Raw genomic sequence first — 15808 nt, 5'->3', positions numbered from 1 at the left:
AGGACAAACTACACAAATTTCCGTTTGGTCGCACAAAGCCAAAGGGCAGAGAGAATGCAAGAAGTGAGAGACATCGCATCGTGTTTTTGGAGCCGAAGCGAAACGAGTCATTTGGCCAGAAAAATGTCAGTTTGCAATTTTCTATGCCATTTAAAATAAATGAAAATTGCGCTCGTCTGTGCTTTTGGGTGTGGCATAGTTTTAGGCGCTGCCCAGCGCGTGTTAACGTAAATAAATTACACACATACACTCGCTCGCAGAGTGCGACAGATTGAGGGAGAGAGTGAGAGAGCGAGGAGCGAGCGAGTCGAAGCGAAGCGACAATCAAGTGGTCAGTGGCATGCAGCTTATAAATCAGCGCAAAGCGCAGAACGTGGCAGCCATTTGGGCGCAGCAGCAGCATCTATCGAGATAGATGGCCAGCAATGCGGGTCAGCATTGGCCCAGAGAAATTGACAGAGTTTGAGTTGACGATGGATGAGCGAATGAATAGATAGATGGATCGCCTGTATAAATGGTTAGCTATTTAGTTTCGGTTTGCTGCGGTTTGACTTTGTTTTGAGTTTGTGTTTAGGTCTCGGTTCGTGTTGGGGTTTGGTTCAGGGTCTGAGTCTGGGTCTGGGTCTGGGAGTACACTCATTCGATTGCCCCTAATATCTCCCTTTTTGCTTTTAATGCCGCATTCGTACTGGGTCAATTGAAGGGAGCACACATTAGGGCCACATTCTGCTTTTTGACAAACTGCACACCAATTAAAAATTAACTAGCATCTGGTTGGGCCGCTGACAAAGCACTTTAACTATTTTCCAGCTACTAAAATGATTATTTCTATCGCATTGATGAATTGCAGCGATGATGGAAATTGAAAGTTATTTATACCCCTTTTGTTATAGTTGAAATTAATATTATTTTACTTTCAAAAGATAGGTTAAGCATTGTTGTCGTTTTCTTTTTCTTTGTAATATATATTCTCATGATACACTTCACGTGATCAGGTTAGCGTCCCCTTCTCCCCCCTTCGCACCTTCTGCTATTACTACTGTTAAGCTGCACGCAGTTTCGTAGTTTTTTGATTTTAATGATCATCCCCTCTCTCATCAAATGTATGAGCTTGAGGTTTGGCCTGAATAGTTCATCTTAAATATAATATATTTGCTATACTATAAAACAATTTTGTAAGCTGACTCAGTTGTTTAATAAATCTATACAAAAAACGAAATATAATAATAATATTTGTTATTCAGCTAAAGAGTATGCAAATGAATAAAAATTAATTTAATTAATATTCAAATATAAACATATTTTTAAAATATTCCTGGCAATGTGTTACCTTTGAATGAATTGTTTTCTAGAATTTCCCAGAATAAAAATTAAATTTATTAATATTGAAATATAATAAAATATAATTTTAAAATATAAAATACATAGTATATAAATTTATCAATTTCTTTCTTCGCTATTGATTTTCTTTGTATTAATTGTCTTCTATAATTTCCCAGAATTTATGCTTGTTTATAAATCTGAAGTGCACTTCTAAATTGCTTCAATATTTCTGTAATTTACATTAATTAATTTTACTTATGCTGACATTAATGACATGCTCTTATTAAAACAAGTCACATTCACCAAATGTGTTTATTATTTTGTCAAGCAAAATGTAAGTTGTCAGGTCGTTAAATGCGTTTCACAAGTCAACTGCTTAACAGACAATTGTGGCATTTCTCAGAGGTGTGTGCAGAGCTGCTGAGGGCCCAGAGCACATTGTACATACTGAACATGCTTCTTCTATATATGAATGTACTATCGTATATGTATGTACATATGTATATGCACACAGTGCACACTCAACATTCCTAGGGTCTTGACAGCATTAACAACAGTAACTATTTAAGTATCTACCGCAGTTGTCTTGCTGCTTCTTGTGTGCTCGCTACTCGGAATGCCAGAGAGAAGAGACTGCAACAATGCCATAGATTGTTGTGGCAATGCCAGTAACTGGTAACTGGCATAAAGAGAGCGGCCCAAGGACCGACTCACAAACCGCAGGCACCCGCCTTCTGGGGTTCTCTGACTGCCTGCCATATGCGAAGCATATAAGTTAAAGCTTTAAGCTCTTGCCGCAACTGTTTCACAGTGAGCAAAACAACTGAGCAAAAAAAGCAACAAGAACAAAGAGAGCGCAAGCAACAGACTACAGAATATTGCTATGCAAGTATTTGTGCAAGTTATTTAAATGGCTTTGGACTGCATACTTTTTGGACGGCGCTCAATTCGCCGCCACCAGAGCCCCAAGCAATCAACTGTCTGACTTGCAATTGCAGTGGGAAAAACACAGCTTTCCCATCCCCGAAAACCCCCCGAAAAAAAACCCAGCCAAGATAAGCTACAAAAGCAATAACGTCATGCTCAGATGGATTCAGTTACTTTGAAGGAAGCAACACGTCAACTCATGTGGCCGCATTTAGCACTCATCTTTTGCCTGGCTGTCGCCAGCAGCAATGCCTACAATGTACCAAACGCGACTGTAAAAGTGAACACGCCTCGAGGATTTGAGGTTTCGATCCCGGATGAACCAGGCATCTCTCTGTTCGCTTTTCACGGCAAGCTCAATGAGGAAATGGATGATCTTAGCGATCAAACTTGGGCCACAGACATTGTTAGCTCTCGGAACGGACGGTGGACATATCGCAATCGGCTACAGAAGCTGCAGCCAGGTGATGTACTCTATTATTGGATAACTGTCAGATACAATGGTCTAGACTACCACAACTACAATCTGGAATACAAAGTGTGTGAAGAAACAAAAGGTCAACGAAGCACAGAAACATCTGACGGGGGCGATGCTAATCAAGGTAATGCACGACGAACAGAAAGTGGAGTAGGAAATGTCGGTAAAAAAGATCAAGCAGCCAGTAAGCGAATCGAAGTGGGAAAAGCTGATAATGACGATAGCCAACGCATTAATGTGGAACACGCTGACCATGAAAATAGTCATCGCATTAATCTATATAGTAAGGACGGCAGCAAGCAATCTATCGTCATAAATGGCAACCCAACAATAAATATTTTCTTTTTATAGAATTCACATGAACTTTGCCTGAAGTCTGTTAATAATAAGTCACGTTAAAGCAAATCAAATCTTATGGAAATCCAACATTTCTAAATGGCTCTCAATGTAAATTATTATTAAAACGCAAACAATGATTACAGATATTTACTGTAGATTTCGTAGAATTCATTAAAGCTACACGCTAAGACAATGCAGGGCATTGAATTCTAGCCAATGTGCAAAATACAAATTCAATGAAAAAGTATAATAGACTTTCAACAAAAACGATTTGATTATAAAACTTGGAAATTCGGACGGAGTTTATTTTTGCTAAGTACCCCATAAGAAATTTATTTACATATTGATTGTTAATTCATTCATTTGTACATCTTTTAAGCATAAGACAATCCAATCAATCAATAAATTAATCTTTGCATTTATCCAAGCTATTAGTATTGTACAAATAAATGTTGTTATTCAAATATATGAATTCCCTACAAAAGAAATATTTACCTACGAAACTGTCAGAAAATTATGTCATCAAGTTGTTGCACACAGCTGAAGCATTAATGGCGTCACTTTAAATTTTATATTTTTCTGCTGAAAACCGAAAAATAAGTATTTTCTATAATTAAAAAGATTGCTTTAGAATTAAAAATTATCATTACCAAGTCAGTTTAATTTAAATATCTTTAAAAAGATTGAACAAAATTAGAAATTTTAAAAATTTGCACGAAGCAAATTCAAGTATTCGTACATCAGTTGCTCATCTCTTTCCAATTTCGTATAATAAAGATTTACTCAAATCGTTAAATTTCAATATTTTTGTTCATCTTAAGTCGCGTTCGCCAATTCGGTTTCATCATTTGCTTCAACATCATTTAATTCCGGACCCGATTCTTCGTCATCTGCAATAAGATTTTCAATGTATTCCTCAAATTCTGGGTATCACTCATAACCAAGAAAAAAAATTACCATTGACTTCAGAATCGTTCGCAGTATCATCATACACAACATCATTTCTATCATTATTTGTTAAATACTCTTCAGGTTCTTCGCTTTGTTTTGGAATTTCATCAAGTTCTAGAGCAGGAGCAAGTTGATGATTTACAGTTTTCTCGGGATTAATTAATTTAAGAATGTCAGGAAATAAATTTAGAATCGAAAATTTGCCATCGAATCTTGGGAGTTGTCCTAGCGTGTCCACAGGAAGATTGTTTTCAAAAAACACAATTTGATTATTTGGAATTTTTCCACGTCCTGGTTGAAGAATTTTTGGGAAAAGGTCTAAAATCGAGTAGATTTGTTCAGCCGTGTTTTGAACTTGTTGTCTTTCCAAGGGAAGATCATTTTCAAAAAGGATAAATTCATCATTTTCAGGTTTTGTAAAAATGTCAGGAAAATCGTTTTGAGTCGAAAATACTTTAGTCTTAGGTCGAGGTTGTTCGACGCTAGAATCTAAATTATTTTGTCGTTCTTTGAAAAAATCGTCATCAACTCCAAGAAACAGTCCAACTATATATCCGAAGAGCCTTTCCCAAAATGCAGCGTTTCCTTTAATTGATACTTCTCCATAAGGGCGTTGTGCACTCGTAGAGACCGCTATTAGCACCAACAAAACACAAATAAATCTCATCATGATGGCGAAGAGATAAAAACTAATCTGGACAAAGCAAAGTTCTTCAATATTTATGTTCTCATACGTCTAATGAAATTTAAAGAAATAATCAACTGTGGACCGAAACTAATGGTCCGTAATATCACCACATTATTATTGTTTCCAGCAATTTATTTATTTTATAAACTTATAGGTCAAGGTTATTAGTAGTTACTGATGTAAGCAAATAACAAAGCTGGGATACCCTCTTTCGGACTTACGTTCAAAGATGCCAAAAAAAAATACTGCATCTAATCAAAAGCAACTCGTTTTTATCCGATTTGTGGCGATAAAAGGTTTGGCAGAATTGCAAATAATTTTGACCGGCATGCAACAATGAAAAGTGTGTAAAAAGAAAACTAGAAGTTTTATAAGTACCCCATAAGAAATTTATTTACATATTGATTGCTAATAACATTTTCATTTGTATATCTTTTAAGTATAAGACAATGCAATCAATCAATAAATTAATCTTTGTATTTATCCAAGCTATTAGTGTTTACATATTGTACAAACAAATGTTGTTATTCAAATATATGAATTCCCTACAAAAGAAATATTTACCTTATTGTAAAATTTACGCTCTTCCGCCAACAGATAAATATGAAAAACAAAATAATCGAACTCAGGTCGATGGAGAGCTGTTAAAATCGGTCTGAAAAAGAAGTGTTTGAACATATTAAATTTTGGAGTGCCATCAACAAATTTGGACTGTGCACATGTCAAGCTCATAGCTCGTTGCATTGTTTTCCAAAGTGCAATAAATCAAAGGAGCACTTTGTCACAGATACCCGAAGTAAGTATCCGGGCAGAATAAATCATTTTGAAAAGTTCTCTCCGCATGCGTGTGAAATGCTGTGCGAGTAATGGCTGCTTCAAAATTACCACAATGCATTCAAAGTGTACAAAGACTCAAACCAAAACAAATAAGTGTCTTCGATTGGAGTATATGTCGGACTAAAAGCTACCCTGCTTTGTGCACTCGAGATATACGATTGCACATTGATAGATAATTTGAAGTTATAATAATCGACACTGTGCACTTCTTTTAAAATATTCAATAAATTTAAAAGCAGACACTTTTACAGTAAACTCAAATTTACGACACACTTTTCAAGGGTATTACAAAAAGGAACGGAAGAACAAAATAAATAAAGCACACAAAAAAAGCACTCATAAAACTATTCAGGCAGGTACTTCTGATAGTTGAATTGTGCAGCAGCCTCTGGTACCAAATAAAGAAGTAAACAACTGTAGTTGAACACGAAACAAAAAAAAAAGGAAAAAGAAAACAGCAACAACAACTTGCTTTTGGCCCATTTAACTTTCACTTGAGGCAAACCAATGCTGATAAAACTTTTTGCCTGGCTAGTTAAAGCACAACAAAAGTCACAAATCCGTTGGCTTTTTATCCGCAAGTGCTTAGAAGTTTTTTTTATAGGTGCTGATAACTAAAAGTTCTGCCTTGGTATTTGTTATTATTAAATTTTCAATTCTAATTAAAATGTTTTACATTATTAAATGAATTACTTATAATAGAACTAGCAGCTGTAATATCTTGTCATGCTTAAGTATCTGAGCATCCAGTTAACTTACAGGCTGCTAATTATATTGTATACCCGTAAGTAAGTAATCTGGCCTTATGGTCCATTTCCATTAGCAGCTAAATTCTGCTTTTAATTTGAGAAGAAATCCAGGTTTTGTGCCTTTCACATGAACCGTTTCCCTGACCGCTTTTAGTAGTGTCAGTTGAGAGTAAACAGCAATTATATTTTCACCTAAGAGAGTAAGAAACTAGCCACAAAACATTGTGAGTTGAGTCGACAATTAAAGAGTTTGCTCATTTCATTTGTATATTTTGAGCAACTAACATATGAATTAAAAAAAAAATTGGAAAAGTTTGATAATACATATGTGAAGTATTTTAGGCACATTATCCATAGAGAAGACATAGAGACATAGAGAGAGAGACATATAGAAGACAAGAAGACATCTTGTTTTGTATTCTATAATACATATGGAATTTTGTAACATATCAACATAAGCTATTTGGTATATTTTAATAATTATCGTATATTTTAATAACATATGGAGCTACGAAATAAATCTTTTATTATATTTTTAGTAATATAGCAAGAAAATTTCATATATTTTTATATTTTTTGCTAAATATAGTTAGTACGCTTTAGCTATTATACCACACTGTTATGCTTTTTATGAAAATTCGATATTTCCTATTTGTTATTTGGAACATATACTCGTATAAGTTCAAGTTACACAGCAAACATCTTTATAAATAGAATCGCAAACCATTAATCAAATAACTGAACTGTAAAAGATGAAGAATATAAAAAAGAATATGCATATGCATGCATCCCAAGTATTATACAATATATCAAGAATATTAGTTTATTCCTACATTTGCGTCGACTGCATTTGTCACAGCTCATTTGCAGCAAATTAAGCATGTCGGCCAAAAGGTAAAACGGATGCAATTTTTCACACACAGCCGACGCGTCGGTTTGCTTACAGCTCACTCCTTATATAACTCTGACCGTTTGCTTATACATATATGCATGCATGTGTGAATGTATGAGTGGCGGTGCGAGTGTGAATATGGGTGTGAAATAGGGGCAGCTAAGCGGCGCTGTCAGCAACATTTGCGAACTGTTCTCATTTTCTCATTTCGCGCAATGTGTGAGAATTACAAAATGCAATGCTAGCAGCAAGTTTGCGTCAACTGAAATACATTCACACTCACACTCACACACACACACACGTCCATAATGCAACGCTCATACTCATGCTTCATTTAACACACGCACACACACCATCGACTTACTCACACACACACTGAAACACTGGGTGGACACCAATTTCCACGTGGCAAGGCGTTAAAATGACTTGTGACAACTTTATGTGCCAGCTAAAAGGAAGGCAAAAAATACGAAACTGTCAGAAAATTATGCCATCAAGTTGTTGCACACAGCTGAAGCATTAATGGCGTCACTTTAAATTTTATATTTTTATGCTGAAAACCGAAAAATAAGTATTTTCTATAATTAAAAAGATTGCTTTAGAAGTAAAAATTACCATTACCAAGTCAGTTTAATTTGAATATCTTTAAAAATGTTGAAAAAGATTAGAAATTTTAAGAATTTGCACCAAGCAAATTCAAGTATTCGTACATCAGTTGCTCATCTGTTTCCAATTTCGTATAATAAAGATTTACTGAAATCGTTAAACTTTAATATTTTTGTTCATCTTAAGTCGCGTTCGCAGCTTCGGTTTCATCATTTTCTTCAACATCATTTAATTCCGAACCCGATTCTTCGTCATCTGCAATAAGATTTTCAATGTATTCCTCAAATTCTGGGTATCACTCACAACCAAAAAAAAAAATTACCATTGACTTCAGAATCGTTCTCAGTATCATCATACAAAACAGTATTTTTATCATTATTTGTTAAATACTCTTCAGGTTCTTCGCTTTGTTTTGGAATTTCATCAAGTTCAAGAGCAGGAGCAAGTTGATGATTTACAGTTTTCTCGGGATTAATTAATTTAAGAATGTCAGGAAATAAATTTAGAATCGAAAATTTGCCATCGAATCTTGGGAGTTGTCCTAGCGTGTCCACAGGAAGATTGTTTTCAAAAAACACAATTTGATTATTTGGAATTTTTCCACGTCCTGGTTGAAGAATTTTTGGAAAAAAGTCTAAAATCGAGTAGATTTGTTGAGCCGTATTTTGAACTTGTTGTCTTTCCAAGGGAAGATCATTTTCAAAAAGGATAAATTCATCATTTTCAGGAAAATCGTTTTGAGTCGAAAATACTTTAGTCTTAGGTCGAGGTTGTTCGACGCTAGAATCTAAATTGTTTTCTCGTGCTTTGTAATTATCGAAAGGTCCAAGAATCAGTCCAATTGCATAATCAAAGATCCTTTCCCAAAATGCAGCGTTTCCTTTAATTGATACTTCTCCATAAGGGCGTTGTGCACTCGTAGACCGCTATTAGCACCAATAAAATACAAATAAATCTCATCATGATGGCGAAGAGATAAAAACTAATCTGGACAAAGCAAAGTGCTTCAATATTTATGTTCTCATACGTCTAATGAAATTTAAAAAAATAATCAACTGTGGACGGAAACTAATGGTGCGTAATATCACCACATTATTATTGTTTACAGCAATTTATTTATTTTATAAACTTATAGGTCAAGGTCAACAAAGCTGGGATACCCTCTTTTAAAAAATTCATAACAGTGTCTAAGCGGGATTTACTTTCAAAGATACAAAAAAATACTGCATTTAATCAAAAGCAACTCGTTTTTATCCGATTTGTGGCGGCAAAAGTAGGCGTGGCAGAATTGCAAATAATTTTTGACCGGCATGCAACAATGAAAAGTATGTAAAAGATATATATATATATCTATATCTTTTATAGTTTCTGAGAACTTTTTGGCTTTTCAGACGCTTTTTTCGGCTATCAAAATACACACATAGGTAGAAAGGTAAAGAGAAAAGTAATTAATTAATATTTGAAAGCATAAAATAACACAATAATAACAGGAAATTAAATATAATGCAAATTTAAAAATGTGAAGAACTCAGCAATCAAATATCTTGTAAGCCTTAAAAATGGAAAATTAATTATGAAAGAAAGTCTGTTCAGTTAAATATTTTGTTCAAAAGTTGCATGCATTGCCACTGTGGAATGACACATTGTTAAATAAGTTGCCAGTAACTTGACGCACATTTGTCATACACGTCGCCCTGGCAAGGGGTTACGACCCGACCAAACGGACCCTTAACCATCTACAGGTGTCACTGGCACTGGCACTGACAATGACAATGCCACCAGCCGGCTGCTATTTGCGAAGTTTTCATAGTCTTGCCCTCAACTCAACTGATATATGGCACTTTGAAATTAGTCCAAAATGTAAAATTGCAGAATGCATGATTTGCGTTTTTCTTGCACACTTAGTAAACTGTGTAGACATTATATGTACATATATAAAAATGTTGATAATTGCATTAAATTACAAGTATGAATTTTCTAAATCCTTTTAACTTAAACAAAATGCATACACTAAAAGAAACAAGTAAGAAAGCTTCAGTCGAGCGTGCTCGATTGTGAGATACCCGGTACCCATTTTGAATAAAAGCAAAATATTCCGGTATTATTTTCAAAATATACCTAAAATACTAAAAATACTAAAAATATATCAAACGGTATATTTGTTATATCAATATAGTGCCATATTCAAAATATACCATAAACGGCACAATATACCAGATTGTCGGCCAAAGCAACTCAGACCCCTAGTAAGTAGGCGTTTTTGTCCATACCATTCTTTACTACCTTCCACAATTTTTATCTGATCGCAATAAAATTTTCAGGACTCATAAATACTATAGTTATTATTGTATACACCAGCAGCTCTATCATTAAATTTACGCTTGTTATTCGATTTTTTTGATTTGCGGGGGCGGAAGTGGGCGTGGCAAAAATTTGAAACAAACTTGATCTGCGTGCAAACATAACAAATGCTGTCAAAAAATAGAGCTCTATGTCTTAAAGTCTCTGAGATCCAGTGTTTCATACGGACGGACGGACAGACACACAGACGGACATGACTAGATCGTCTCGGCTGTTGATGCTGATCAAGAATATATACCTACCTGTTACATACATTTCCTGCCAGCACAAAGTTATAATACCCTTCTGCCCTATGGGTAGCGGATATAAACATATGATGTTTTAAATCTTAAAATGTCAATTTAGCATAAGATTTTAGATAAGATTTAAGATTTTTTCAACCTAAAAATCAAGATTATACTTTTTTTAAGATCGAACAAATCTTAAATCACGATTTGCAATCTTCTCTTAGTTTTCAATATATATTTATTTGTGTTATCTGTGTATCTTATTATTTAGTGTTAACGTTGGATGCGCAATTATCGACATTATACTGTATTTCATAGTCATGATCAATAATTTAAGAGCAGTTTTTTCCATTACGCTATGAGAACCGATTAAGTTCAATGCTTAAAAAGCAGAGTTCAAATTCATTAGAATGCATTGAAAACACATACGAGTACGATTTATACTCTTATATAAGCAAATATTCATGGAAGCAATGCACAACAAAGTTAAGCGTTTGAATATGAAAGTACCCTACATACAGAAAACGTAGTCTATGAGATCGATTATGATTCCCAGGAAGAATAAATAAATATATATCTGGTATAGAATTGATGCAAATAAAAAGAAAACTACTCCATTCATAAATACTTTATTAATAATGAAGTTTTCAAATAGTTTTAGGGAACGGAAAGACAACCTTAAGTGTTTGCTGACTCACGTATTTGTTTACTTAATTAGATTGCTATTTATTCAACTCGAATGATTCATACACAAAAAAGGTGAGAATAGTGCGAGGTATCTATTAGTTGACCATTGTAAATTGTTCACATCTCTCTACCAGAGAGCACTGTTATTTAATAATGTATCCATTGTGCTGTCGAATGGCGTCTTAGACTTATTCTTATCATCGCCGGATGACGTCGTCGTCGTCGTCGTAGACATCGACGGAGCGTCGTGAGTAATGCAAATAAGTTCGAGTACACTTTTGAATAACTCAACGCAATGTGTTTTATTCGTTTTGCTTGTTCGTTAGTAAAATGTATAAGGTATGCGCAAGCAGTTTTTGCGGGTATGCACGACTACTGACAGTGGCCACGTAACACTTTAGAAAGGAAAATTACCATTCTTGAAGGTATTCTCGAGATTCGCCTGCAGTTGTTGCATTTGGGCTTGTATGCGATTCTGCAGCTCAGCCACCTCTTGTTGCACCCTGGCAGCTTGATCAAGTGCAGCTTGGTGGAGCTTTCCACGATTCTCGTATGATTCACGATTGCCACTGAATATGCCATTCTCGGTTTTGGCAAAGACAGTGCCATCAGCCAATTGGAGGACAATGTTGCCATTGTCGTACTCCAGTGTGGCCTGTTGACCATTGATGTCGACCGTCTCTTTGGACTTAACACTTGCATCCTTTGCCGGATAGTTGTACACCTTATCGCCAATCTTCAGCTGAATGCCACCATCGACAATGTTGAATTGATAGCCATTGATAATCGTAGTGCCACCATAACCAGCATTACTAAAGTATTGGCTATTATAGAACACATTTGATCCAGAATTGAAGTTCCTAACATCATCGTCATCCTCCTCATCGCTATCTGAGTCACCTCCAGTCACAAGTGTCTGGCCTCCAGATCCAAGCAAAACAGTTCGGCCATCGGGACGAGTAAAGATGCTGCCAGCTCCATTTTGTAGAACATTGTTGAAGCCTAGATTCGTAAAAAGGGGGGGTCGGGGTACAGGTGCTTGAGGGGCTTGAGCGGCTTGAGCGGCTTGAGGGGCTTGAGGTGTTGGCAACACAGCCTTTGACGGGGTCGTACCGGGTATGGAGATATCCACGCCATTGCGATGCTCCACATGAGTGTGTGGCTTGTCCGTCGACACCTCCTCAGCTGAAAGTATAATAATTTATGATTCAGCTATAGCCATCCATTATAATGTGATTATCACATTTACCACTGGCAAGGCAGACGCAGAAAGCGACGGCAATCAGCCCGAACATCATCAGAAAACGTCCCGTATCCATATTGTACAACAGGTTTACTGTATGAATGCAGCGCTAGGAAGCCCGCTTTTATAGAACCGATCGATCGAATATATAATATATGTAGTTGATTGTTATGTATATTGATCGTGGGTAGATGCAGCAGAGGTCAAACAGTAGAGCCTCTAGTTGAGAAATGCCGACACAGATTGCGAACAGTATCAGTTGTGCACAATTCGCGATTCTAAAGCAGACTGAAACACAAGCTGATGATTGTTATTTGTATTACGCTCAGCGAATAACGAAAATGTAGGTAATACTCATTCGGAGTAGCTCAAACTCACGTACTACAAAAACGATTTAATGCATAGCGCAAAACTGTCAACAAATATTCATAACACCGAAATACTAATTGTGAAATAAGTGAGTGTTAAAAAGTTGATTGTTGTCATTGTTGATAAACAACGAAATGTTTAAATTTAATGCTTAAATTAAAACATAATATAATTCTACATTCAGTTGATTTCACTGTATCTATATACTTATTAAATGTATATCTAAAGAGCGTTCGTTGACTGATCATGATCATACTCAATTAAATACATACATATGTACTTACTTATACACATATATAATATATGGATGAATGTAAGTACTTATGTACACAGACAGCGCTAGTTGATATTGGGAAATCCCTGCGATTATATTTATACAATACTTAAAGTATGTGTGTGCATTCACACTTGGGTTAAAGGTGTATCGCTCAGATGGGGAAAACATAAAGAGGTTGTAAGCCTGCCAACCTTATCAGCTTATTTGAATAATAATAATAATACGGCAAGCGGTTTTGCAGCTATTGATGGCATTCCGTATTAGAGATGTTAATACAAGCCGATATATAGTTTTATCGATAGTTGTTCCTATTTAATGTACATTACATACATTTGAGGCATTATAGTTTTTACAGCTTTCAAAGGTAATATGTGTAATGTGTAATGTCATTCAATAAACATTCATTAAAGAAACGTGCACTTTAGTCAGCATTGTTCGACAAATCACAAAAATTTGTAAGTTATACAAATTCCATACAATATCAGTTTCACGTCTTGAATGGTAAGTGTGGCTATCTAAGGGAAGTGCTTGCTCACAAGATAACAAAAACATAGGCTAAGGGAGTTTTCACTGAACAAAGATCAATACCAAGATTATAGCCAGAAGACAGATATTTTTTCACTGCAGCTACAAAGAAAACATTCTTGAAAGGTTATTCATCGTGAACAATTTTTGTTCCATATATTGAAACGGTACCTTTACAGTTCCATATATCTTTTTCTTAATTTTGTAATCATTGTAATTGTAATCTGACACTGTATGTATCTGATATTTTCGCTTAGTCTTTGAAATTGACCTTACAGAAAGCATGTTTATCACTGTGACTTACATTCAATTCGTGATCAGTCAAGAGAAAGTTTAGATTTTTGTTGATAAAGGCTCCAAGAATTCGGTCAATACAGTGTTCAATAGAAAGTAGAGAAATTGCTTCTCTAAGCCCAACCACAGTGGGTGTGATGGAAAACTTGTGTCCAGCCAAGAGAGGTGCCAGCTAGGGAAAGTTTTGCTGTATAATTTTGTACACAAAGCCCATTAATCAAACAAACTGAAAGTAATACAGTTCAATTTATCTTTTATTTAGTATTCAAAAATTAAAATGAATATTTGATCGTAGACGCAGATCAAAAGTCAATTAGTAGCGCCACTTGTTGCCGCTGCCGCCACCATTTTGACGCAAAATAATATTATCGGTTGTATCGCCACCATTCCAGGCGGGACCGCCGGCGGGTGCACTATTGGACGAGGGACCTCCCCATGGCATGCCGTAAACAGCTAAGATATTACATTGTGTTTGTTTAATGTATGTGCATACGTATTGTACTATATGTAATCGTAAGTACTGCAGCTGGGGTCAATGACTTACCGCTGAGCAGCGCGACGAGCAGCAAGAGCAAGAGAATGAATCGAAAACCGTGGCCCATGGTCAAGGCAATGCGTCAAATGAATGAGCCTTTCACAGTATCACGCACTTATATATGACCAAAGCCGAGCTGAACATAAAGTGTCAGACAAAGCCCTGAGACAGCATAGAGCAGCTGAGCGGCGTATGCATAATGTGTGTTTGCCTACCTCTGCTCTCTCCATCACACGTCTATCGTTGCACTCTCTGCTCGTTGCAAAGTGCGAGATAAGTGTTTTGCCTGGGTGCCAAGTTGACGCTCTCGCTTATTCTCTCTCTCTCTCTCTCTCTCGTGCTCTTTGGTGCTCTTTCCTCTTCAATTTGAAGCAATTAAGAAGTTTCGCTATGTGCTCGAGCACGTTGCTAATTATTTTCAATTGAATTGCTGTACTTTAGCTAGGTTGTAGGTAAAAGTTTTTGTATTGCTGCCCATTAAACATATCGGTTGTTGGCATTCATTGAGCAGTCTCACATTAACCGCACATCGTAAGCTCTTTGTGAGCTTGAGCTTTTGTTACAAACTCTGCACTTCCCGTCCGTCGCACCACAATTGCAGTTTGAGCTTTGTGATTGTTTAGCAAGTTTATTATGAACGAAGTTTGACAATAAAAATTAAACAGGTATTGCACTTTCAATGGCAGTTACATATCTTCCAGCTACTGTCAGGGATCGTGCGTGGGAAACCCCAAGTGTATCAGAGCGAGAGAGCTGAACATAGAGCATGAATGAGCTAGACTGTAAATAGCTCAATCTAAAACCTGTTTTTGGAATGACTAGAGACGCGACAAAAATTAAAAAAAAAAAACGAGTGTGGTTAAACTCCAGTAGCGTCAATAGAGATTTTATTGTTATTATTATTTAAAAACCCTAACGAAGAACTTATACCCACAAATTATCAAGTTAAAAAATTCAACACTTAAAATGAAAACAAATTACGAAATTGTCAAAAATAAATTACAAATATTATTACAATTATAGTGTACACTACGTACAAATCTAAAAATCATAAATCCAAAATAAATGAAAATCATCTTTATTCAACCAATCAATATATAAACAACTTGTTAGAAAAAAAAGCTTTTAGTTTTTTGTTTTTTTTTTTTTCACAGACGGCAAAATATTGATGTCAGTAGCGTGAAACCAGAACAAATTTGAATGCAAAGTAAAGGCAAAACAACGATCAAAAGCCAAAGTATTAATGCATAGATATACATATGTATGTAGACCCATAAAAAGAACACAGCAGCATTGTCATTGTGGAATATGTGTATATATACATATAGTGAGGCGTCTGGCCAACCTGGATGGACTAGAGTCTGAGTCTGGGTCTCAGACAGGTCTGGTCTCGTGTGGGGAGCGTGGGCAATGGGAGGACTGGGAATGCTTTTGTTGTGTATTCGAATCGAATGGAATCGAATCAATTTGATTTTCCAATCAATTAAACTTTATATAAAT

General features: G+C 35.7%; 5 protein-coding genes across 5 annotated transcripts; 1 reads left to right on the top strand and 4 right to left on the bottom strand.

Moving 5' to 3' along the window:
* The first annotated feature begins 2395 nt into the window (after positions 1-2395).
* Positions 2396-4521, top strand: LOC117570260 (gram-negative bacteria-binding protein 3). The gene is made up of 2 exons (XM_034251771.2): positions 2396-3011; positions 3080-4521. Exons 1-2 carry the CDS (start codon positions 2411-2413, stop codon positions 3088-3090), a joined length of 612 nt encoding a protein of 203 aa, XP_034107662.2. The 5' UTR covers positions 2396-2410; the 3' UTR covers positions 3091-4521.
* LOC127565495 (uncharacterized) lies at positions 3810-4696 on the bottom strand. The gene is made up of 2 exons (XM_052004233.1): positions 4025-4696; positions 3810-3957 (listed from the first exon to the last, which is right to left on the bottom strand). Exons 1-2 carry the CDS (start codon positions 4686-4688, stop codon positions 3884-3886), a joined length of 738 nt encoding a protein of 245 aa, XP_051860193.1. The 5' UTR covers positions 4689-4696; the 3' UTR covers positions 3810-3883.
* A 3093-nt stretch (positions 4697-7789) lies between these two features.
* On the bottom strand, positions 7790-9526 carry LOC117566734 (uncharacterized). The gene is made up of 3 exons (XM_052005568.1): positions 9500-9526; positions 8113-8716; positions 7790-8045 (listed from the first exon to the last, which is right to left on the bottom strand). Exons 1-3 carry the CDS (start codon positions 9524-9526, stop codon positions 7972-7974), a joined length of 705 nt encoding a protein of 234 aa, XP_051861528.1. The 3' UTR covers positions 7790-7971.
* Positions 9527-11336: 1810 nt separating this feature from the next.
* LOC117569844 (uncharacterized) lies at positions 11337-12560 on the bottom strand. The gene is made up of 2 exons (XM_034251172.2): positions 12315-12560; positions 11337-12250 (listed from the first exon to the last, which is right to left on the bottom strand). The coding sequence occupies exons 1-2, from the start codon at positions 12382-12384 to the stop codon at positions 11463-11465; spliced, it is 858 nt and encodes a 285-aa protein (XP_034107063.1). The 5' UTR covers positions 12385-12560; the 3' UTR covers positions 11337-11462.
* A 1449-nt stretch (positions 12561-14009) lies between these two features.
* Positions 14010-14429, bottom strand: LOC117570282 (uncharacterized). The gene is made up of 2 exons (XM_034251802.2): positions 14318-14429; positions 14010-14226 (listed from the first exon to the last, which is right to left on the bottom strand). Exons 1-2 carry the CDS (start codon positions 14373-14375, stop codon positions 14087-14089), a joined length of 198 nt encoding a protein of 65 aa, XP_034107693.1. The 5' UTR covers positions 14376-14429; the 3' UTR covers positions 14010-14086.
* Between the last annotated feature and the right edge of the window lie 1379 nt (positions 14430-15808).

This window comes from Drosophila albomicans, chromosome 3 (genome assembly GCF_009650485.2).
Source record: "Drosophila albomicans strain 15112-1751.03 chromosome 3, ASM965048v2, whole genome shotgun sequence".
In the NCBI taxonomy this organism is placed as follows: Eukaryota; Metazoa; Arthropoda; class Insecta; order Diptera; family Drosophilidae; genus Drosophila; species Drosophila albomicans.
This window is presented reverse-complemented; position numbering and strand designations above follow the sequence as displayed.